This window comes from Zosterops lateralis, assembly GCF_965231275.1.
Source record: "Zosterops lateralis genome assembly, chromosome: 38".
Taxonomy (NCBI): Eukaryota; Metazoa; Chordata; class Aves; order Passeriformes; family Zosteropidae; genus Zosterops; species Zosterops lateralis.
In genome coordinates, this window is record NC_139798.1 from 489,727 (window position 1) to 512,683 (window position 22,957).

The 22,957-nt window shown below is 33.7% G+C and overlaps 1 protein-coding gene across 1 annotated transcript; it reads right to left on the reverse strand.

Moving 5' to 3' along the window:
- Window positions 1-832: 832 nt before the first annotated feature.
- Window positions 833-22,396, reverse strand: LOC310921918 (uncharacterized protein; the record flags this gene model as incomplete). Its single annotated transcript, XM_083882177.1, has 7 exons — window positions 833-1,296; window positions 4,819-4,943; window positions 9,360-12,836; window positions 15,335-15,673; window positions 16,681-17,016; window positions 20,398-20,694; window positions 22,330-22,396. The coding sequence occupies 5 exons, from the start codon at window positions 22,394-22,396 to the stop codon at window positions 11,332-11,334; spliced, it is 2,544 nt and encodes an 847-aa protein (XP_083738303.1). The 3' UTR covers window positions 833-1,296; window positions 4,819-4,943; window positions 9,360-11,331.
- Between the last annotated feature and the right edge of the window lie 561 nt (window positions 22,397-22,957).

The following is a 22,957-nucleotide window of genomic DNA, read 5'->3' on the forward strand; positions in this document are numbered from 1 at the left end:
CCAAAACCCCAAAAACCACAAAAAATTTTTCTCGTGAGAAAAAAATTTGAGTCAAAAAAAAAAAATTTTGGGTCGAAAAAATAAAATTTTGGTAAAAAATGGACCAAAAATTACAATTTTTTGGACAAAATTTATCAAAAATTTACATTTTTTTTGTAAAATTGACCAAAAAATTAAAAATTTTAGGAAATTTTGGAGGTTTTTGGGTAAAATTTGAGGATTTTTGGCGAAAATTTGAAGATTTTTTTGGTGAATTTTGATGAATTTTGATGAATTTTTATGAATTTTGGGGGTTTTTTTTCTCAAAAATTTTTTCCCCCAATTTTGGACATTTTTAATCAAATTTTGAGGGATTTTGGTTCGATTTTGATGTTTTTGAGTCAATTTGGGGGAGTTTGACCCAAATTTGGAGGAAATTTGTCAAATTTTGGGGGTTTTTGCCCAAATTTTGGGAGTTTTGGCCAAAATTTCCCCAAATTTTCCCAAAAATTCCCCCCAAAATTCTCAAAATTCTCGAAAAATTTCCCCAATTTCCCCAAATTTCCCAAAATTCTCCGAAATTTCCCCAAAATTCCCCAATTTTTCCCAAAATTTCCCCAAAATTCCTGAAAATTTCCCAAAATTTCTCCAAAATTCCTGAAAATTTTCCCTGAAAATCCCCAAATTTCCCCAAAAATTCCCCAAAATTTCTTAAATTTTACCCAAAATTCCCCCAAAATTCACCAAAATTCTTTAAAGTTCCCCCCAAATTTAAAAAAAATCCCCAAAATTTCCCGGAAATTCCCCAAATTTCTCAAAATTCCCCCAAATTTTTCAAATTTCTCCCAAAACTCCCAAAAAAATTCCAAATTTTCCCCATTTTTTTACCCAAAATTTCCCAAAATCCCCCAAAAATCCCAAATTTCCCCCAAATTCCACAAAATCTCCCAAAAATCTCCCAAAAATTCTCAAAAATTCCCCAAAATTCCCCCAAAATGCCAAAAAAATCCCAAAATTTCCCCAAATTTTTTCCAAAATTTCTCCAAAATTTCCCCAAATTTCCTTAAAATTTTCCAAATTTTTCCCAAAATTCCTGAAAATTTCCCCCCTCAAAATCCCCAAATTTCCCAAAATCCCCAAATTTTCCCCAAATTTTCCCCCCAAAATTCCCAAAATAAATAAAAACTGATTAAAAGAAAAGAAAAAAAATTTCTTTATTTTGTTTTTTTTGGTTTTTTTTTGGGTTTTATTTACAAAAGGACGAAGAAAAATCCAAAATTTTGGGGCGAAAATTCGACGATTTTTGGGTCATTTCACCTGAAAAAAGAGAAAAAAAAAAAAAAATTGGGTTAAAAAAGGAAAATTTTGGGGGCGAAAAAAATCATTTTAAAATCGAATTTTCTTGGGAAAAAAAAAAAAATTAAAAAATCGAATTTTTTAGGAGTAAAAATCCATTAAAAATCGAATGTTTTGGGATTAAAAAAAAAAAACACAAAAAAAAAAATCGAAATTTTTTTTGGGGTAAAAAAAACATTAAAAAAATCGAATTTTTGGGATTAAAATAATCATTAAAAATGGAAATTTTTTTGTTATAAAAACCCACTAAAATTTCGATTTTTTGGAGCAAAAATAATAAAAAAAATCGAATTTTTTGTGACAAAAAATCACAAAAAATCAGATTTTTTCCCTAAAATTCACAATTTTTTGGGGATTTTTTTTTTATTATTATTTTTTCGCGGATTTTTTTGGCAATTTTTTAAAATAATTTTTGGGTTAAAAAAATTAAATTTTTGGGTTGAAAATCCCTTGCTGAGGGTGAGACTCAGGATGAAGATTTTGGGGAGCAAAAATTCGAATTTTTTGGGGATAAAAAACCATTTAAAAATGGGATTTTTTGAGATAAAAAAAAAATCATTTAAAAATTCGAATTTTTTGGGGAGTAAAAAAAACCACCAAAAAATCGAATTTTTTTTTTGGATAAAAAAAAACCATTTTAAAAAATCGAATTTTTGGGATTAAAAAACCAACAAAAAATCGATTTTTTTTTTTTTTTGGATAAAAAAACCATTTAAAAAATCGAAATTTTTTGGGAAAAAAAAAACCAAAACATTAAAAAATCAAAAATTTTTGAGCAAAAATCCATTAAAAAAATCGAATTTTCTTGGGATTAAAAATCCACCAAAAAATCGAATTTTTGGGATTAAAAATCCATTTAAAAAATCAAATTTTCTTGGGATAAAAACCTATTAAAATTTTGAATTTTTTTTTTAAATAAAAACCCCATGAAAAATTGGAATTTTTTGGATCAAAAATCCATTTAAAAAATCGGATTTTTGCCATTAAAAAACCCTCCAAAAAAAAATCAGATTTTTTTCCCCAAAATTCCCATTTTTGGGGGAAATTTTTCTGAGATTTTTTTTTTTTAAATTTTCACTATTTTTTAGGTTAAAAAAAATAAAATCTTTGAGCAAAAATAATTTTAAAAAATCGAATTTTTGGCATTAAAAAATCACAAAAAAATCAGATTTTTTTTTCCGAAAATTCCCATTTTTGGGAGGCTTTTTTGGGGGATTTTTTTATTTATATTTTCACTATTAAAAAATTGAATATTTTGACATAAAAAACCACCAAAAAATCGAATTTTTTAGGAGCAAAATCAGCAAAAAAATCGAATTTTTTGGGATTAAAAAAATCACCAAAAAATCGTTTGTTTTTTTTTTTTGGATAAAAAAACCATTTAAAAAATCGAATTTTTTTGGGAAAAAAAAGAAAAAAAAACATTAAAAAATCAAAAATTTTTGAGCAAAAATCCATTAAAAAAATCGAATTTTCTTGGGATTAAAAATCCACCAAAAAATCGAATTTTTGGGATTAAAAATCCATTAAAAAAATCAAATTTTCTTGGGATAAAAACCTATTAAAATTTTGAATTTTTTTAAAAATAAAAACCCATGAAAAATTGGAATTTTTTGGATCAAAAATCCATTTAAAAAATCGGATTTTTGGCATTAAAAAACCCTCCAAAAAAATCAGATTTTTTTCCCCAAAATTCCCATTTTTGGGGGAAATTTTTCTGAGATTTTTTTTTTTTAAATTTTCACTATTTTTTAGGTTAAAAAAAATAAAATCTTTGAGCAAAAATAATTTTAAAAAATCGAATTTTTGGCATTAAAAAATCACAAAAAAATCAGATTTTTTTTTCCGAAAATTCCCATTTTTGGGAGGCTTTTTTGGGGGATTTTTTTATTTATATTTTCACTATTAAAAAATTGAATATTTTGACATAAAAAACCACCAAAAAATCGAATTTTTTAGGAGCAAAATCAGCAAAAAAATCGAATTTTTTGGGATTAAAAAAATCACCAAAAAATCGTTTGTTTTTTTTTTTTGGATAAAAAAACCATTTAAAAAATCGAATTTTTTTGGGAAAAAAAAGAAAAAAAAACATTAAAAAATCAAAAATTTTTGAGCAAAAATCCATTAAAAAAATCGAATTTTCTTGGGATTAAAAATCCACCAAAAAATCGAATTTTTGGGATTAAAAATCCATTAAAAAAATCAAATTTTCTTGGGATAAAAACCTATTAAAATTTTGAATTTTTTTAAAAATAAAAACCCATGAAAAATTGGAATTTTTTGGATCAAAAATCCATTTAAAAAATCGGATTTTTGGCATTAAAAAACCCTCCAAAAAAATCAGATTTTTTTCCCCAAAATTCCCATTTTTGGGGGAAATTTTTCTGAGATTTTTTTTTTTAAATTTTCACTATTTTTTTAGGTTAAAAAAAAAAAAATCTTTGAGCAAAAATAATTAAAAAATTTTCTTGGGATAAAAATCTCTTAAAAATTCGAATTTTTTTAAAATAAAAACCCATTAAAAATTTGATTTTTTTTTTTTGGCATAAAAACCATTAAAAATGGGATATTTTTTTAAATTAAAAATCATTTAAAAATTCAAATTTTTTTAAAATAAAAACCCATTAAAATTTGATTTTTTTTTGAGAAAAAAATAATTAAAAAATCGGATTTTTTTGGGTTAAAAAATCACCAAAAATCAGATTTTTTTTCCCCAAATTCCCAAATTTTTAGGGATTTTTTTTATTATTATTTTCTTTTAAAAATTGAATATTTTTTTAGTTAAAAAATTGAATTTTTTACCTTGATGAGGGTGACGGTGGTGCTGTAGAAGAGACTCAGGTTAAGTGGACAATGAAGGTCAGGGAGCAAAAATTCGAATTTTTTGGGGATAAAAAACCATTTAAAAAACGCGATTTTTTTTGATAAAAAATAATTTGAAAAATCCAATTTTTGGGGAGTAAAAACAATTAAAAAATTGAATATTTTGACATAAAAAAACCACCAAAAAATCGAATTTTTTAGGAGCAAAATCAGCAAAAAATTCGAATTTTTGGGGATTAAAAAACCACCAAAAAATCGATTTTTTTTTTTGAATAAAAAAACCATTTAAAAAATCGAATTTTCTTGGGATTAAAAATCCACCAAAAAATCAAATTTTCTTGGGATAAAAATCTCTTAAAAATTCGAATTTTTTTAAATAAAAACCCATTAAAAATTTGAATTTTTTTTTTGGCATAAAAACCATTAAAAATGGGATATTTTTTTAAATTAAAAATAATTTAAAAATTCAAATTTTTTTAAAATAAAAACCCATTAAAATTTGATTTTTTTTTGAGAAAAAAATAATTAAAAAATCGGATTTTTTTGGGTTAAAAAATCACCAAAAATCAGATTTTTTTCCCCAAAAAAATCCCAATTAAGGGGGTAATTTTTTTAAAAAAAAATTCTATAATTTTTATCTTAAAAATTGAATTTTTTTACCTTGATGAGGGTGACGGTGGTGCTGTAGAAGAGGCTGAGGACGAAGAGGACGATGAAGGTCGAGGCCGTGGCCCAAAGGTTGGTCAGATCCTCGTCCTCCTCCAGCCAAGCCCCGCCCAAAAGAGCTGAAAAAAATCAAAATTTTCATTAAATTCGGGGATTTGGGGACAAAATTCGGGGATTCGGAGCAAAAAATCCCGAAAATTTAAAAAAAAAATGAAGATTTTAAGTGAAAAATTGAGGATTTTACGTCAAAAATTGTGATTTTTTTTTCCAAAATTTGGATTTTTTTTTTCCCCAAAATTTAACTTTTTTTTACTCAAAATTTGGAATTTTTTTGCCCCAAAATTTAAAATTTTTTCACCCGAAATTTAGAAATTTTTTTCACCAAAATTTAAATTTTTTTCACCCAAAATTTGGGATTTTTTCAGCCTCAAAATTCTGATTTTTTTTCTCCCAAATCCAAAATTTTCTTTCCCAAAAATCCCAAAATTTTTGCCCCAAAATTTGGGATTTTTTCACCCAAAATTTGGAATTTTTTCAGCCTCAAAATTCTGAATTTTTTGCTCCAAAATCCGGATTTTTTTGTGCCCCAAAATTAAAATTTTTTTGCCCAAAAATCTGGAATTTTTTGCTCCAAAATCTGGATTTTTTTGCCCCAAAATTAAAAATTTTTTGCCCAAAATTTGGGATTTTTAGGCCAAAATTTGAGGATTTTTAAGGTAAAAATTTAGGATTTTTTGAACCAAAATTTGGGAATTTTTACCCAAAATTTGAGGATTTTTTTAGGTCAAAATTTGGGATTTTTGGAACCAAAATTGGGAATTTTAGATCAAATTTGGGGGATTTTTTGGTCCAAAAATTGGGATTTTTTTACCCAAAATTTGGGATTTTTAAGGTAAAATTTGAGGGATTTGAAACAAATTTTTTATTGGAATTTTTGGTCCAAAATTTGAGGGTTTTGAGCAAAAAAATTTGGGAATTTTAAGTCAAAATTTGGGGATTTTAAGGGAAAAAATTGAAGGATTTTGATCAAATTTTGTTCCCCAAAAATATGAAATTTTTGGTAAATTTGGGGGTTTGGGGACAAAATTCAGGGATTTGGAGCAAAAAATCCCGAAAATTTAAAAAAAAAAATGAAGATTTTAAGTGAAAAATTGAGGATTTTACGTCAAAAATTGAGATTTTTTTTTTAATTTGGATTTTTTTTCACTCAAAATTTAAATTTTTTTACTCAAAATTTGGAATTTTTTTTTCCCCAAAATTTAATTTTTTTTCACTCAAAATTTGGATTTTTTTCGCCAAAATTTAAATTTTTTTTCACCCGAAATTTGGGATTTTTTCAGCCTCAAAATTCTGATTTTTTTGCTCCAAAATCCGGAATTTTCTTTCCCAAAAATCCCAATTTTTTGCCCAAAAATCTGGAATTTTTTGCCCCAAAATCTGGAACTTTTTCAGCCTCAAAATTCTGAATTTTTTGCTCCAAAATCTGGATTTTTTTGCCCCAAAATTAAAAATTTTTTGCCCAAAAATCTGGAATTTTTTGCTCCAAAATCTGGAATTTTTTGCCCCAAAATTAAAAATTTTTTTGCCCAAAATTTGGGATTTTTAGGCCAAAATTTGGGGATTTTCAAGGTTAAAAAATTTGGATTTTTTGAACCAAAATTTGGGATTTTTAAGTCAAAATTTGGGGATTTTTTATTGTAAAATTTGGAATTTTTTTGAACCAAAATTTGGGGATTTAAATGTAAAAAAAATTTGAGAATTTTACATCAAAATTTGGGGATTTTAAGGGAAAAAAATTTGGATTTTTGGACCAAAATTTGGGGATTTTTTGGTAAAAATTTGGGGATTTTTACGTCGAAATTTGAATTTTTCCCAAAATTTTCCCATTTTTTTCCCAAAATTTTCCCATTTTTTTCCCCAAAACTCCCAGAATTTCCCAAAAATTCCCCAAATTTCCCAAAAATTCCCAAATTTTTCCCCAAAATTGCACATTTTTTCCCCAAAATTTGATCAAATTTCCCAAAAATTCCCAAAATTTCCCCAAATTTTCCAGAAATTTCCCCCCAAAATTTTCCATTTTTTTTTCCCAAATTTTTTTTTCCCAAAATTTTCCAAAAATTCCCAAATTTTTTCTCCCCAAATTCCCAAAGTTTGGTGGATTTTGAGAGAAAAAATTTTTTTTTTTTAGTTTTTTATGAATTTTTATGGTAAAATTTTGTCAATTTGGGGATTTTTCAATTTCCCAAATTTAAAGGGAAAAAAAAAATATTTAAAAAATCCCCAAAATTGACAAAATTTTACCCCAAAAATTCCTGATTTTTTGGGGTTAAAATTCCTTTTTTTGAGGGAAAATTTTGACCTTTTTGGGGAAAAAAAAAATTGGGAATTTTTGGGGTTTTGGGTGGAAAAAATTGAATTTAAAACAAATTTTTTTTTTTTTGAGAAAAATCTTTTTATTTGAAATTTTTTTGAGAGACAAAAATTTTATTTTATTTTGAGGGGAAATGGGGGATTTATGGGGAAAAAAAGGGGATTTTTTTGGGGAAAATTTGGATGGTTTTGGGAAAAATGGGAAATTTTTGGAAAAATTGGGAGGTTTTTTTTGGGGGGAAAAAATTTTTGGGGAGAAATTTGAAGTTTTGCGTAAAAAAATTTTTTTGGGGGGAAAAAATTGGATTTTTGAGGGGAAAATTTTGGATTTTGGAGGGAAAAATCGGATTTTTGAGGGGAAAATTTGGATTTTTGAGGGGAAAATTTGGATTTTAAGAGAAAATTTGGATTTTGGGGGGAAATTTTGGGGCTTTGAGGGAAAAAATTGGATTTTTATGGGAAAATTTGGATTTTGGGTGAAAATTTCAGATTTTTGAGGAGAAAATTTGGATTTTGGGGGAAAATTTTGATTTTTTGAGGTAAAATTTTGGATTTTGGGTGAAAATTTTGGATTTTTGAGGGGAAAATTTGGGGTTTTTTGGGAAAATTTGGATTTTAAGGGGAAAATTTGGATTTTTTGGGGAAAATTTTGGATTTTGGGGGAAATTTTGGATTTTTTGGGGAAATTTTTTGGATTTTTTGGGGAAAATTTTTGGATTTTTTGGGGAAATTTTTTGGATTTTTTGGGGAAAATTTTGGATTTTGGGGGATATTTTGGATTTTTTGGGGGAAAAATTCGGATTTTAAGGGAAAATTTGGATTTTTGGGGAAAAATTCGAATTCTTGGGGAATAAATTTGAATATTTTTGGGAAAATTTGGATTTTTTTTGTGGGAAAACAGGATCAAAAATTCGAATTTTATGCGTAAAAATCCCAAATTTTGGGCAAAACTTCGATTTTTGTCTCCAAACCCCATTTTAGTGTAAACACTTAAATTTTCAGAAAAAAATTTCTCTTTTTCTTGATTAAAAATACATCGAAAACCCCAAATTCGACCTAAAAAAAAAGCCATTTTTTGGTGCAAAATCACATTTTTTCTGCAGAAATTTTATTTTTTCGCTATAAAAGTGCAACTTTTCAGGTTTAAAATCCCCAAATTTCAATAACGAGCCGAAGCGACGTCGCTCAAACCACGGAGACGTCGACCAATTTTTGGGGGAAAAACGTGGGGAATTTGTGGAAAAATTGGGATTTTTTTTTGGGAAACAAAAGTTATTTTGGGGTAAAATTGGATTTTAAGGGAAATTTTTGATTTTTGGGGGAAAATGTTGGATTTTGGTGAAAATTCAGATTTTTATGGGAAAAATTTGGATTTTTGGGTGAAAATTCCGGATTTTTTGGGGAAAATTTTGGATTTTGGAGGGAAAAATTCAGATTGTGGGGGAAAAATCGGATTTTTGGGGCAAAATTTGGATTTTTTTGGGAAAATTTGGATTTTTGAGGCAAAATTCAGATTTTTATGGGAAAAATTTGGATTTTTGGGGGAAAAATTGGATTTTGTGGGGAAAATTTGGATTTTAAGGGAAAATTTTGATTTTTTGTGGGGAAAACTCAGATTTTTTTTGGGGAAAATTTTGGATTTTGGGAGAAAAATTCATATTTTGGGGGAAAATTTGGATTTTTGAGGAGAAAATTCGGATTTTAAGAGAAAATTTGGATTTTTGAGGGAAAAATTCGTATTTTTGAGGCAAAGATCAGATTTTTATGGGAAAACAGGTGAAGATGAATTTTTTGGGTGGAAAAAGCCGATTTTTGGGAAAAATTTTTGGGATTTTTATGGGGAAATTGTGTCAAAATTTCAATATTTTGTGTGTAAAACCCCAAATTTTGGGCAAAACTTCAATTTCTGTCTCCAAAACCCATTTCCCTAAACCCACAAATCTTTTCCCTAAAAATTCTCATTATTTTCATTTAAAACAAGGTAAAAAACCCCAAAATTTGACCAAAAAAAAGCCGGTTTTCGGTGCAAAATCACATTTTTTTCTGCAGAAATTTTATTTTTTCGCTATAAAAGTGCAACTTTTGGCTCAAAAAACCAGAATTTCAGTAACAAGCCGAAGCCACGTCGCTCAGAACCACGGAGACGTTGAGGTGGGCGGGTTTACCGGCCGATTTATCCAACGATTTCTGCGTCAACCTCAAGGGCAACTTCTCGTGTCCCACCAAACAGGTGAAGACGTGTCCGGCCTCCCAATCCCGCGACGGCACGGTCAAGGTGCTGACGGCCTGGTGGTGGGCGTGGCCGGAAGGGGCGTGGCCCGGGATGGGGCGGGGCCGGAAGGTGAGGGCGCGGCTGGGGGGGAGGGGCTGCCCGTCTTTCAGCCAATGGAGGAGCAGCTCCGGGGGGTTGAAGGCGGTGACCAGGCAGGTCAGGGTGGCCCAGGGGTGGCCCTGGAGCTGCTCGGGGGGTGGGGGGAGAAGGTAGACCAAGGGTGGAGACGCATCTGGAACTGAAAATGAGTGAAAAAATCAGATTTTTGGGTCTGGAGTCATTGGGAAAAATGGGGAAAAAATTTGGGTGAAAATGGAAAAAAAATGGAGGAAATAAATGGGAATAAATGGGGAAAATAAATGGAAATAAATGGGGAAAATACATTGAGAATAAATGGGAATAAATGGAAATAAATGGGAATTAAATGTGGTAATAAATGGAAAGAAATGGAAATAAAATATGGTAAATAAATGAGAATAAATGGAAATATAAGTGAGAAATAAATGGAAATAAATGGGAATAAATGGGGAAAAATAATAGAGAATAAATGGAAATAAAAGTGGGAAATAAATGGGAGTAAATGGGGAAAATAAATGGAAATAAATGTGGTAAATAAATGGAGAATAAATGGAAATATAAGTGGGAAATTAATGGGAGTAAATGGAGAAAAAATCGTGAAATAAATGGAAAAAATACATAGAAAATAAACGCCAATAAACCACCAATAAAACCCAGCCCAAGATGGCGGCTCCAGCCCAAGATGGCGGCGCCAGCCCAAGATGGCGGCTCCAGCAGGGGATGGGGCGGGGCGGGAAGGGGCGGGGCCGCCCTTCAGCCAATGGAGGAGCAGCTCCGGGGGGTTGAAGGCGGTGACCAGGCAGGTCAGGGTGGCCCAGGGGTGGCCCTGGAGCTGCTCGGGGGGAGGGAGCAGGAGATAAACCAACGGGGGAGAAGCGTCCGGAACTGGAAAAAAAATTGGGTCGAAAAATCAGATTTTTGGGTCGAGGAGGTGGGAAAAATATGGGGGAGAAATGGGGAAAAAATTGGGAGAAAATGGGGAAAAAAAATGGAGGAAATAAATGGGAATAAATGGAAATAAATGGAGAAAAATAATAGAGAATAAATGGAAATAAATGGGGAAAAAATGTGGTAAATAAATGGGAATAAATGGAAAAAATACATGGGAAATAAATGGAAATAAATGGGAATAAATGGGGAAAATAAATGGGAATAAATGGAAATAAAAGTGGGAAATAAATGGGAATAAATGGGGAAAATAAATGGAAATAAATGGGGAAAATAAATGGGAATAAATGGAAATAAATGGGGAATAAATGGGGAAAAATAATGGAGAATAAATGGGAATAAATGGGGAAAATACATTGAGAATAAATGGAAATAAATGAGGAAAAATGGTAGAAAATAAATGGGAAGAAATGGAAAAATAAGTAAGAAATAAATGGGAGTAAATGGAAATAAAAGTAGAAAATAAATGGGAATAAATGGAAATAAAAGTGGGAAATAAATGGGAGTAAATGGGGAAAATAAATGGAAATAAATGGGGAAAATAAATGGAGAATAAATGGAAATAATAATGGGAAATTAATGGGAGTAAATGGTGAAAAAATCGTGAAATAAATGAAAAAAACACATAGTAAATAAATAGCAATAAACCACCAATAAAACCAATAATTAAATAGAAATAAAGGAAAAAAACATTAAGAAAAAAAACACCAAAAAACCCCCATTTCAATCAATGGAAATCCACGCCCAAGATGGCGGCCCCAGCCCAAGATGGCGGCTCCAGCCCAAGATGGCGGCTCCAGCAGGGGATGGGGCGGGGCCGGAAGGGGCGGGGCCGCCCTTCAGCCAATGGAGGGGGGAGGAGATAAACCAAAGGGGGAGAAGCGTCTGGAAATGGAATTAAAAATTTGGGTGAAAAAATCAGAATTTTGGGTCGTAATAAAGTGGGGGAGTGGTTGGAGAAATGGGGAAAAAAATTGGGAGAAAATGGGGAAAAAAATGGAGGAAATAAATGGGAATAAATGGAAATAAATGGGGAAAAATAATAGAGAATAAATGGAAATAAATGGGGAAAATAAATGGAAATAAATGGAGAATAAAAGTGGAGAATAAATGGAAATAAATGGAAAAAATACATAGGAAATAAATGGGAATAAATGGAAATAAATGACGAAAAATGGTAGAGAATAAATGGAAATAAATGGGGAATAAATGGAAAAAATACGTGGGAAATAGATGGGAATAAATGGAAAAAAAATGGAGAAAATAAATGGAAATAAATGAGGAAAAATGGTAGAAAATAAATGGGAATAAATGGGAAAAATACATGGGAAATAAATGGGAATAAATGGGGAAAATAAATGGAAATAAATGGAAATAAAAGTGGGAAATAAATGGGAGTAAATGGGGAAAATAAATGGAAATAAATGGGGAATAAATGGGGAATAAATGGGGAAAATAAATGGAGAATAAATGGAAATAAATGGGGAATAAATGGGGAAAAATAATAGAGAATAAATGGAAATAAATGGGGAAAAAATGTGGTAAATAAATGGGAATAAATGGAAAAAATACATGGGAAATAAATGGAAATAAATGGGAATAAATGGTAAAAAATAAATGGAAATAAATGGAAATAAAAGTGGGAAATAAATGGGAGTAAATGGGGAAAATAAATGGAAATAAATGGGGAAAATAAATGGGAATAAATGGAAATGAATGGGGAATAAATGGGGAAAAATAATGGAGAATAAATGGGAATAAATGGGGAAAATAATTGCGAATAAATGGGAATAAATGGGGAAAATACATTGAGAATAAATGGAAATAAATGAGGAAAAATGGTAGAAAATAAATGGGAATAAATGGAAATAAAAGTAAGAAATAAATGGGAGTAAATGGAAATATAAGTAAGAAATAAATGGGAATAAATGGAAATAAAAGTGGGAAATAAATGGGAGTAAATGGGGAAAATAAATGGAAATAAATGTGGTAAATAAATGGAGAATAAATGGAAATATAAGTGGAAAATTAATGGGAGTAAATGGAGAAAAAATCGTGAAATAAATGGAAAAAATACATAGAAAATAAACGCCAATAAACCACCAATAAAACCCAGCCCAAGATGGCGGCGCCAGCCCAAGATGGCGGCTCCAGCCCAAGATGGCGGCTCCAGCAGGGGATGGGGCGGGGCCGGAAGGGGCGGGGCCGCCCTTCAGCCAATGGAGGAGCAGCTCCGGGGGGTTGAAGGCGGTGACCAGGCAGGTCAGGGTGGCCCAGGGGTGGCCCTGGAGCTGCTCGGGGGGTGGGGGCAGGAGATAAACCAATGGGGGAGAAGCGTCCGGAACTGGAAAAAAAATTGGGTCGAAAAATCAGATTTTTGGGTCGAGGAGGTGGGAAAAATATGGGGGAGAAATGGGGAAAAAATTGGGAGAAAATGGGAAAAAAATGGAGGAAATAAATGGGAATAAATGGAAATAAATGGGGAAAATAAATAGAAATAAAAGTGGTAATAAATGGAAATATAAGTGGGAAATAAATGGAAATAAATGGGAATTAAATATGGCAATAAATGGAAATAAATGGGGAAAATACAAAGAAAATAAATGGGAATAAATGGAAAAAATACATAGAAAATAAATGGGAAATAAATGGAAATAAATGGGGAAAACATGTGGTAAATAAATGGGAATAAATGGAAAAAATAATAGAGAATAAATGGAAATAAATGGAAAAAATACATAGAAAATAAATGGGAATAAATGGAAATAAAAGTGGGAAATAAATGGGAGTAAATGGGGAAAATAAATGGAAATAAATGGGGAAAATAAATGGAAATAAATGGGGAAAATAAATGGGAATAAATGGAAATAAATGGGGAATAAATGGGGAAAAATAATGGAGAATAAATGGGAATAAATGGGGAAAATAATTGCGAATAAATGGGAATAAATGGGGAAAATACATTGAGAATAAATGGAAATAAATGAGGAAAAATGGTAGAAAATAAATGGGAATAAATGGAAATATAAGTAAGAAATAAATGGGAGTAAATGGAAATAAAAGTGGGAAATAAATGGGAATAAATGGAAATATAAGTAAGAAATAAATGGGAGTAAATGGAAATAAAAGTGGGAAATAAATGGGAATAAATGGAAATAAAAGTGGGAAATAAATGGGAGTAAATGGGGAAAATAAATGGAAATAAATGGGGAAAATAAATGGAGAATAAATGGAAATAATAATGGGAAATTAATAGGAGTAAATGGGGAAAAAATCGTGAAATAAATGAAAAAAACACATAGTAAATAAATAGCAATAAACCACCAATAAAACCAATAATTAAATAGAAATAAAGGAAAAAAACATTAAGAAAAAAAAAACACCAAAAAAAACCCCCCAAAAAACCCCCATTTCAATCAATGGAAATCCACGCCCAAGATGGCGGCTCCAGCCCAAGATGGCGGCTCCAGCCCAAGATGGCGGCTCCAGCCCAAGATGGCGGCCCCAGCCCAAGATGGCGGCTCCAGCCCAAGATGGCGGCCCCAGCCCAAGATGGCGGCTCCAGCCCAAGATGGCGGCTCCAGCCCAAGATGGCGGCTCCAGCTCAAGATGGCGGCCCCAGCCCAAGATGGCGGCTCCAGCCCAAGATGGCGGCCCCAGCCCAAGATGGCGGCCCCAGCCCAAGATGGCGGCCCCATATAGGAGAATAAATGGAAACAAATGGAAAAATATTCAAACCCCACCCCAACTTTCCGCCATCTTCGACTCCCAATTTTACCCATTTTCGGCCATCTTGGATTCTAACCCAACCTAATTTTCCACCATCTTGAATTCCCACCCAACCTAATTTTCGGCCATTTTGGATTTCAACCTCAACTTCCCACCATCTTGGTTTCCAACTCAACCCCAATTTTCAGCCATCTTGGATTCTAACCCAACCCCAACTTCCTGCCATCTTGGATTCTAACCCAACCTCCATTTTCCACCATCTTGGATTCCAACCTCCACTTTCAGCCGTCTTGAATTCTAATCCAAATTCAATTTTCGGCCATCTTGGATTTCAAACCCCCTTCAACTTTCGGCCATCTTGGATCCCAAACCATGCCCTAACTTTCCGCCATCTTGGCCTCCAACTCCCCCTCAATTTTCAGCCATCTTGGATCCCAACTCCAACCCAATTTTCCACCATCTTGAATTCCAAACTCAACCCCAATTTCCGCCATCTTGGCCTCCAACCCAACCCCAACTTTCAGCCATCTTGGACTCCCAATTTTACCCATTTTCGGCCATCTTGGATTCCCAACTCTACCCATTTTCGGCCATCTTGGCCTCCAAACTCAACCCCAATTTCCGCCATCTTGGCCTCCAACCCAACCCCAACTTTCAGCCATCTTGGACTCCCAATTTTACCCATTTTCGGCCATCTTGGATTCCCAACTCTACCCATTTTTGGCCATCTTGGATTCCAAACTCAACCCCAAATTTCCGCCATCTTGGCCTCCAACCCAACCCCAACTTTCAGCCATCTTGGACTCCCAATTTTACCCATTTTCGGCCATCTTGGACTCCCAATTTTACCCATTTTTGGCCATCTTGGATTCCAAACTCAACCCCAAATTTCCGCCATCTTGGCCTCCAACTCAACCCCAACTTTCAGCCATCTTGGACTCCCAATTTTACCCATTTTCGGCCATCTTGGACTCCCAATTTTACCCATTTTTGGCCATCTTGGATTCCAAACTCAACCCCAATTTTCCGCCATCTTGGATTCCACCTCCACCCACCTCCTCCCAATTTTTTTTTTCCTTTTTAAACCCCTTCCTCCCCTTCCTCCCGACTCACCAATCGTCTTCCTCATGGTCACCTCCCTCGGGAACAAAAACTCGGGATGCGCCACCCGACACGTGAACACCTGCCCCGACTCCCAGGCCTCGACGGTGACCGTGGCCACGCCCTCGGCCGCCAGGAGCCCGTTGGGCTGCAGCGACGGCGCCGACGTTTTGGTGGCCAAAACTTCTCCATCCTCCTTCAGCCACGTCACGTCCAGGCCCTCGGTGCTGCCGGCGGCCATGTTGGACACGCGGCAGGTCAGCCGGGCCGATTGCTCTTGGAAGATGTCGGCGAAAGCCGGAGGGATCGGCTCGACGCGGATTTCGGCGGCGGCCAAGGGTTGGTCGCCATCTTGTGTGGGGGGAGAAATTTGGGGTTAATTGGGGGGTCTTTGAGGATGATTTTGGGGTTTTTTTTCCCAAAGTTGTGGTTGGTGTTGACTCAACGGTCAAATTTTTTTTTGTTTTTTTTACCCCCAAAAACTCTCAATTTTTTTTTCCATTTTTTTCCCCAAAACAACCACAATTTTTTTAGATTTTCCCTCTAATACACCCCCAAAATCCCAAATCATTTTCTTTTGTTTCCCCCAAAAAATTCCAATTTTTTCCCATTTTTTCCCCTTAAAAATTCAAAATTTTTTCCCCTTAAAAAAACCCCAATTTTTTCTTGTTTTTTCCCCCCCAAAACTCCATTTTTTTCCCATTTTTTCCCCCAAAAAACCTCCAATTTTTCTTGTTTTGTCCCCCAAAAAATTCAAATTTTTTCCCATTTTTCCCCTTAAAAAAACCCCAATTTTTTTTGTTATTCCCCCTAAAAACCCCAATTTTTTCTGGTTGTTTTTCCCCATAAAAATTTGATTTTTTTTTCCATTTTTCCCCCTAAAAAACCCCAACGTTTTCCATTTTTTTCCCCTTAAAAAAAAAACCCAAATTTTTTTCATTTTTCCCCCAAAAATTCAAATTTTTTTCCATTTTTTCCCCTTAAAAAAAACCTCAATTTTTTTCTTGTTTTTCCCCCAAAAAAACCTCCAATTTTTTCTTGTTTTTTCCCCCAAAAAATCCAATTTTTTTTTGGTTTTTCCCGCCAAAACAACCCAAAACTTTTCTTGTTTTTTCCCCCCAAAACCCCCCTTTTTTTTCTTCTTTTTTTTCCCCCAAATACTCCAAATTTTTTTCATTTTTTTCACCCCAAAATTCCATATTTTTTCCATTTTCCCCCTAAAAAATCCAAATTTTTTTCATTTTTTCCCCCAAATACCCCCAATTTTTTTTTAAATTTTTCCCAAACGCCCCAAAAATCCCATTTTTTCCCCCAAAATCCCATTTTTTCCCCCAAAAAATTCTCATTTTTCCACTCACATCCGCACTCCATGGCTTTACTGGTGTTCCTCATCTCGGTGTCGGTGAAACAAGTAAAAACATCTCCCCGATCCCACTCGGCCTCGGTCACCACCAAACGACTTCCGGTGACGTAAAGGCCGGAAACGCCCGTCGGAGCCGGAAGTTCCGGGGCGGGGCCGTCGTTGACGGGGCTCCCGTTGCGGAGCCACCGGATGTGGGCGTGGCCGGGCAGGAGGGGGCGGGGCCCGCGGATTTGGCACAGGAGGGAGGAGTTTCTGTCGGGCCCTTGGAATTCCTCGCGCGACGGAGGGTGGAGGGTCAGGACGGGAGTGGTCGAAATCAAGGCGCCGGGACCTAAATAATTTTGGGAAAAAAATTAGAAATTTCTTAGGAAAAAATTAGATTTTTTTTTGGTGAAAAATTTGAGAAAATTTGGAAATTTTTGGAGGAAAAAAAAAGGGTGAAATTTGGGAAAAAAATTTGAATTTTTATGGTAAAATTTGGGAGGAAAAATTAAAAAAAATTGACAAGAAAATTCTTAAAATTTGGGCAAGAAAATCTGAAAATTTGGGAGAAAATGGAAAAAAAAATTGACAAGAAAATCCTTAAAATTTGGGAGGAAAAATCGTAAAAAATTTGGCAGAAAAATCCTAAAAATTGGGAGGAAAAAACCACCAAAATTCAGGAGGAAAAATCTTAAAAATTGGCAGAAAAATCCTAAAAAAATTGAGGAGAAAAATCCGTAAAAATTGGCAGAAAATTTGTAAAAAAATTGGCAGAAAAATCCTAAAAAAATTGGAAGGAAAATCCTAAAAAAATTGGGAGAAAAAACCATAAAAATTTGGGAAGAAAAATCGCAAAATTTGGCAGAAAAATCCAAAAAAAATTGGGAAGAAAAATCCTAAAAATTGGCAGAAAAAATCCTAAAAAAAAAAGGGGAGGGGGCGTGGCCAATGAAAAGGGCGTGGCCACCCGGAAGTGGGCGTGGTCACCGGAAGTGGGCGTGGCCGGGCAGGAGGGGGCGGGGCCCGCGGATTTGGCACAGGAGGGAGGAGTTTCTGTCGGGCCCTTGGAATTCCTCGCGCGACGGAGGGTGGAGGGTGAGCACAGGAGTCATTGAAATCAGAGAACCGGAACCTGAGGAATTTTGGGAAAAAAATTAGAAATTTTTGGGAAAAAATTAGATTTTTTTTTGGTAGAAAAATTTGAGAAAATTTGGAAATTTTTTGGAGGAAAAAAAAAGGTCGGAATTTGGGAAAAATTTTGAATTTTTATGGCAAAAATTTGGGTTCAAATCCTAAAAAATTTGGGAGGGAAAATTCTAAAATTTGGTAGAAAATCGTAAAAAAATTGAGAGGGGAAAACCCTAAAAATTTGGAAGAAAATGGTAAAAAATTTGGGAGGAAAATTCTAAAAATTGGGGAGGAAAATCCTAAAAATTGAGAGGAAAAAAACTGCCAAAATTCGGGCGAAAAAATGTCAAAATTTGGCAGAAAAATCCTAAAAAAATTGGCAGAAAAAAAGTGAAAATTTGGGAGGAAAAATCTTAAAAATTGGGAGGAAAAATCATAAAAAATTGGGAGGAAAATCCTAAAAATTGAGAGAGAAAATCCTACAAATTGGGAGGAAAAAATGTAAAAATTTGGGAGGAAAATGTCAAAGTTTGAAAGAAAAAATTCCTAAAAAAATCGGGAGAAAAATTGTAAAAAAATTGGCAGAAAAATCCTAAAAAAAATTGGGAAGAAAAAAATCTTAAAATTTGGCAGAAAAATCCTAAAATTTGGGACGAAAAATCTAAAATTTGGGAGGGAAAATCCTAAAAATATTGGGAAGGAAAATTCGAAAATTTGGAAGAAAATGGTAAAAAAATTGATAAGAAAATCCTTAAAATTTGGGAGAGAAAATTGTAAAAATTGGGACGAAAAATCACAAAATTAGGGAGGAAAAAACCGCCAAAATTCGGGCGAAAAATGTCAAAATTTGGGGAGAAAAATCCTAAAAAAATTGGGAGAAAAATCCTAAAAAAATTGGGAAGGAAAATTCGAAAATTCGGGAGGAAAAATCTCAAAAGTTGGGGAGAAAAATCTCCGAATTTGGCGATAAAAAAAATCTCAAAATTTGGGAGAAAAATCGTAAAATTTGACAGAAAAATCCTTAAAAAAATTGGGAGAAAAATCCGTAAAAATTTGGGAAGAAAAATCCTAAAAAAAATGGGTGGGAAAATCCTAAAAAAATTGGGAGGAAAAATCCTAAAAATTGGGGAAATTTAGAATAATTTCTGGGTTAATTTTGGGATATTTTTTGGGGCATTTGTGACATTCTTTGGGATCATTTTTTCGTCCATTTTTGGGCTCATTTTTGGGACATTTTGGCCAATTTTTGCGATAATTTTTTGCTTCATTTTTGGGACATTTGGGTTCATTTTTAGGCTCATTTTTGGGATAATTTTTGGGTTAATTTTTGGGTCATTTGGGACCATTTTTGGGATAATTTTTGGACTCATTTTTGGGATAATTTTATGGATATTTTGGGATAATTTTGGGGTAATTTTTGGGTTCATTTTTGCGACATTTGGGACAATTTTTGGGATCATTTTTGGGTTCTTTTTTGGGATTTTTTGGTGGATTTTTGGGATATTTTTTGGGTCATTTTGGTTCCATTTTTGGGATAATTATTGGGACTTTCGGGATCATTTTTTGGATGATTTTTGGCTCCATTTTTGGGATATTTTTGGGGACATTTTTTGGGATATTTTTTGTCCCTTTTTGGGACAATTTGGGACATTTTTTGGTTCATTTTTGGAACATTTTTGGGACATTTTGGGGTAATTTTTGGGTTATTTTTTGAGACATTTGGGATCATTTTTTGGTTCATTTTTGGCTTCATTATTGAGATATTTTGGGTTCATTTTTGGGTCATTTTGGTGAATTTTTGGGCTCATTTTTAGGATCATTTTTGTGTTAATTTTTGGGACTTTTGGAGTAATTTTTGGGTTCATTTTTGCGACATTTGGGACAATTTTTGGGATATTTTTTGGTCCATTTTTGGGCCATTTTTTGGTTCATTTTTGAGACAATTTTTGGAACATTTTGGGAACATTTTTAGGATCATTTTTGGGTTAATTTTTGGGACAATTGGGACATAAATTGGGTCCATTTTTTGTGACATTTGGGACCATTTTTTGGTTCATTTTTGGGTTCATTTTTTGGGTTCATTATTGGGACATTTGGGATGATTTTTTGGTTAATTTTTGGGACATTTGGGTTCATTTTTTGGTTCATTTTATGGACATTTTGGGATAATTTTGGGGTAATTTTTGGATCATTTTTTGGGTCGTTTTTGGGTTAATTTTTGGGATATTTTTGCCATTATTTAGGACAATTTTTAGGATAATTTTTGGGATATTTTGGACATTATTTACGATAATTTTTGGGTTAATTTTGGGTTCATTTTTTGGTTCATTTTTTGGTTCATTTGGGACATTTGGGATCATTTTTTTGTTCATTTTTGGGATCATTTTTGGGTTAATTTTTGGGACATTTTGGTGAATTTTTTGGGATATTTCAGGACAACTTTCATCCCCATTTTTGGGACATTCGGAATAATTTTTCAGGATTAATTTTTGCGTTATTTCCGATAATTTTGGGATAATTTTTGTGACATTTGAAATAATTTTTTTGGGGTCAATTTTTGCATTAATTAAAACAAATTTTTGGGGATAATTTTTGACCTCACCTGGATTAGACACCTGGACGCTCCTCCTCCCCCTGAGATGCTCCGCCGTGCACCAAAACGGCTGCCGGGATTTCCCCAACTCCAACTCCATCCCCAGCCTGGAAACCGCCAGGAAAGTTCCGGAACGTTCTCGAACCGCCGGGAAATCGGCGGCGCCGGCGGCGCTGGAATTGTCCCGGTCGCGCCAAGAAAATCCCACCCGGTTGGGCAGGAACCCGACGGCGACGCAGCCGACGGAGAAAAGGCTGGAGGAGCCGCAGGGGGAGAGGGGGAAGAGGTCGGGGGCGCGGGGAGAAGCTGTGGGGATGAAAAAAAATTTAAAAAAAAAAATTTGGTGAAAATCGGCGAAAATTTGAGGAAAATCGGCGAAAATTTGACAAAATTACGACGATTTTACGACGAAAATTCGATTTTTTTGGGTGATTTTTTTGGGAATTTTGTGGGGTTTTTTTTGTCCTGATTAATGTTTTTGAGAATTGGTTGGATTTAAGTGAAAATTTCCAATTTTTAGTGAAAATACAGATTTTTTAGCAGAAAATCGGTGAAAATTTGACGAAGTTACGACGAAATTTGACGAAATTACGACGAAAATTTGATTTTTTTAGAGAATTTTTCGCCATTTTTTGGGAATTTTTCAGGTTTTTTAGTCCTGACTAATTTTTTTGTGGAAAATTGGTTGTTTTCTAGTGAAAAGTTCCCGTTTTTTAGTGAAAATTCGCGTTTTTTAGCAGAAAATTGGTGAAAATTTGACGAAGTTACGACAAAATTTGACGAAATTACGACGAAAATTCGATTTTTTTTGGTGATTTTTTTGGAATTTTTTAGGATTTTTAGTCTTGACTAATTGATTGGAATATTTGTTGGGTTTTAGTGAGAAGTTCCCGTTTTTTAGTGAAAATTCGCGTTTTTTGGCAGAAAATCGGTGAAAATTGGACGAAATTACGACGAAAATTCGATTTTTTTAGAGAATTTTTTGCCATTTTTTGGGAATTTTTCAGGTTTTTTAGTCCTGACTAATTTTTTGTGGAAAATTGGTTGTTTTCTAGTGAAAAGTTCCCGTTTTTTAGTGAAAATTCGCGTTTTTTGGCAGAAAATCGGTGAAAATTTGACGAAATTACGACGAAAATTCGATTTTTTTGGTGATTTTTTTGGGAATTTTGTGGGGTTTTTTTTGTCCTGATTAATGTTTTTGAGAATTGGTTGGATTTAAGTGAAAATTTCCAATTTTTAGTGAAAATACAGATTTTTTAGCAGAAAATCGGTGAAAATTTGACGAAGTTACGACGAAATTTGACGAAATTACGACGAAAATTCGATTTTTTAGAGAAGTTTTCGCCATTTTTTGGGAATTTTTCAGGTTTTTTAGTCCTGACTAATTTTTTGTGGAAAATTGGTTGTTTTCTAGTGAAAAGTTCCCGTTTTTTAGTGAAAATTCGCGTTTTTTGGCAGAAAATCGGTGAAAATTGGACGAAATTACGACGAAAATTTGATTTTTTTGGTGAATTTTTCGCCTTTTTTTTTTTGGAATTTTTCAGGGTTTAGAGCTTTACCAGTATAGACCAGTATAGACCAGTATAGACCAGTATAGACCAGTCCAGACCAGTTCCAGCTTTACCATTCCCAGTATAAACCAGTATAGACCAGTCCAGACCAGTATAAACCAGTACAGGACCAGTCCCGGCACCTGGAGCTGCCCCAGCTTTACCAGTATAGACCAGTATAGACCAGTATGGACCAGTATGGACCAGTATGGGACCAGTAAAACCAGTCCAGACCAGTCCAGACCAGTATAAACCAGTATAGACCAGTACAGGACCAGTACAGGCACCTGGAGCTGCCCCAGCTTTACCAGTATAGACCAGTATAGACCAGTATAGACCAGTTTAGACCAGTATAGACCAGTACTGGCTCCCCCAGCCGCCCCAGCTCTACCAGTATGGACCAGTATAAACCAGTAAAACCAGTATAAACCAGTCCAGACCAGTCCCAGCTCTACCATTCCCAGTATAAACCAGTCCAGACCAGTATAAACCAGTATGGAACCAGTACCGGCACCTGGAGCTGCCCCAGCTTTACCAGTATAGACCAGTATGGACCAGTATGGACCAGTATGGACCAGTATGGACCAGTAAAACCAGTCCAGACCAGTCCAGACCAGTCCCAGCTCTACCATTCCCAGTATAAACCAGTATAGACCAGTCCCAGCTTTACCATTCCCAGTATAGACCAGTAAAACCCAGTCCAAACCAGTATAAACCAGTCTAGACCAGTATAAACCAGTAAAACCAGTACGGGACCAGTTCAGACCAATCCGGACCAGTTTAAACCAGTCAGGACCAGTCTAAACCAGTATAAACCAGTATAATCCTATTAAATCCTATTAAAAACCGATTAAAACCAATTAAAAGCCAATTAATCCTATTAAAAAGGAATTAAAACTAATTAAACCCCAATAATTCCATTAAAAACTAATAAAATCAAATTAAAACCGAATTTATCCTGTTAAAAACCAATTAAAACTGTTTAAATCCTAATTAATCCTATTAGAAACTAATTAAAT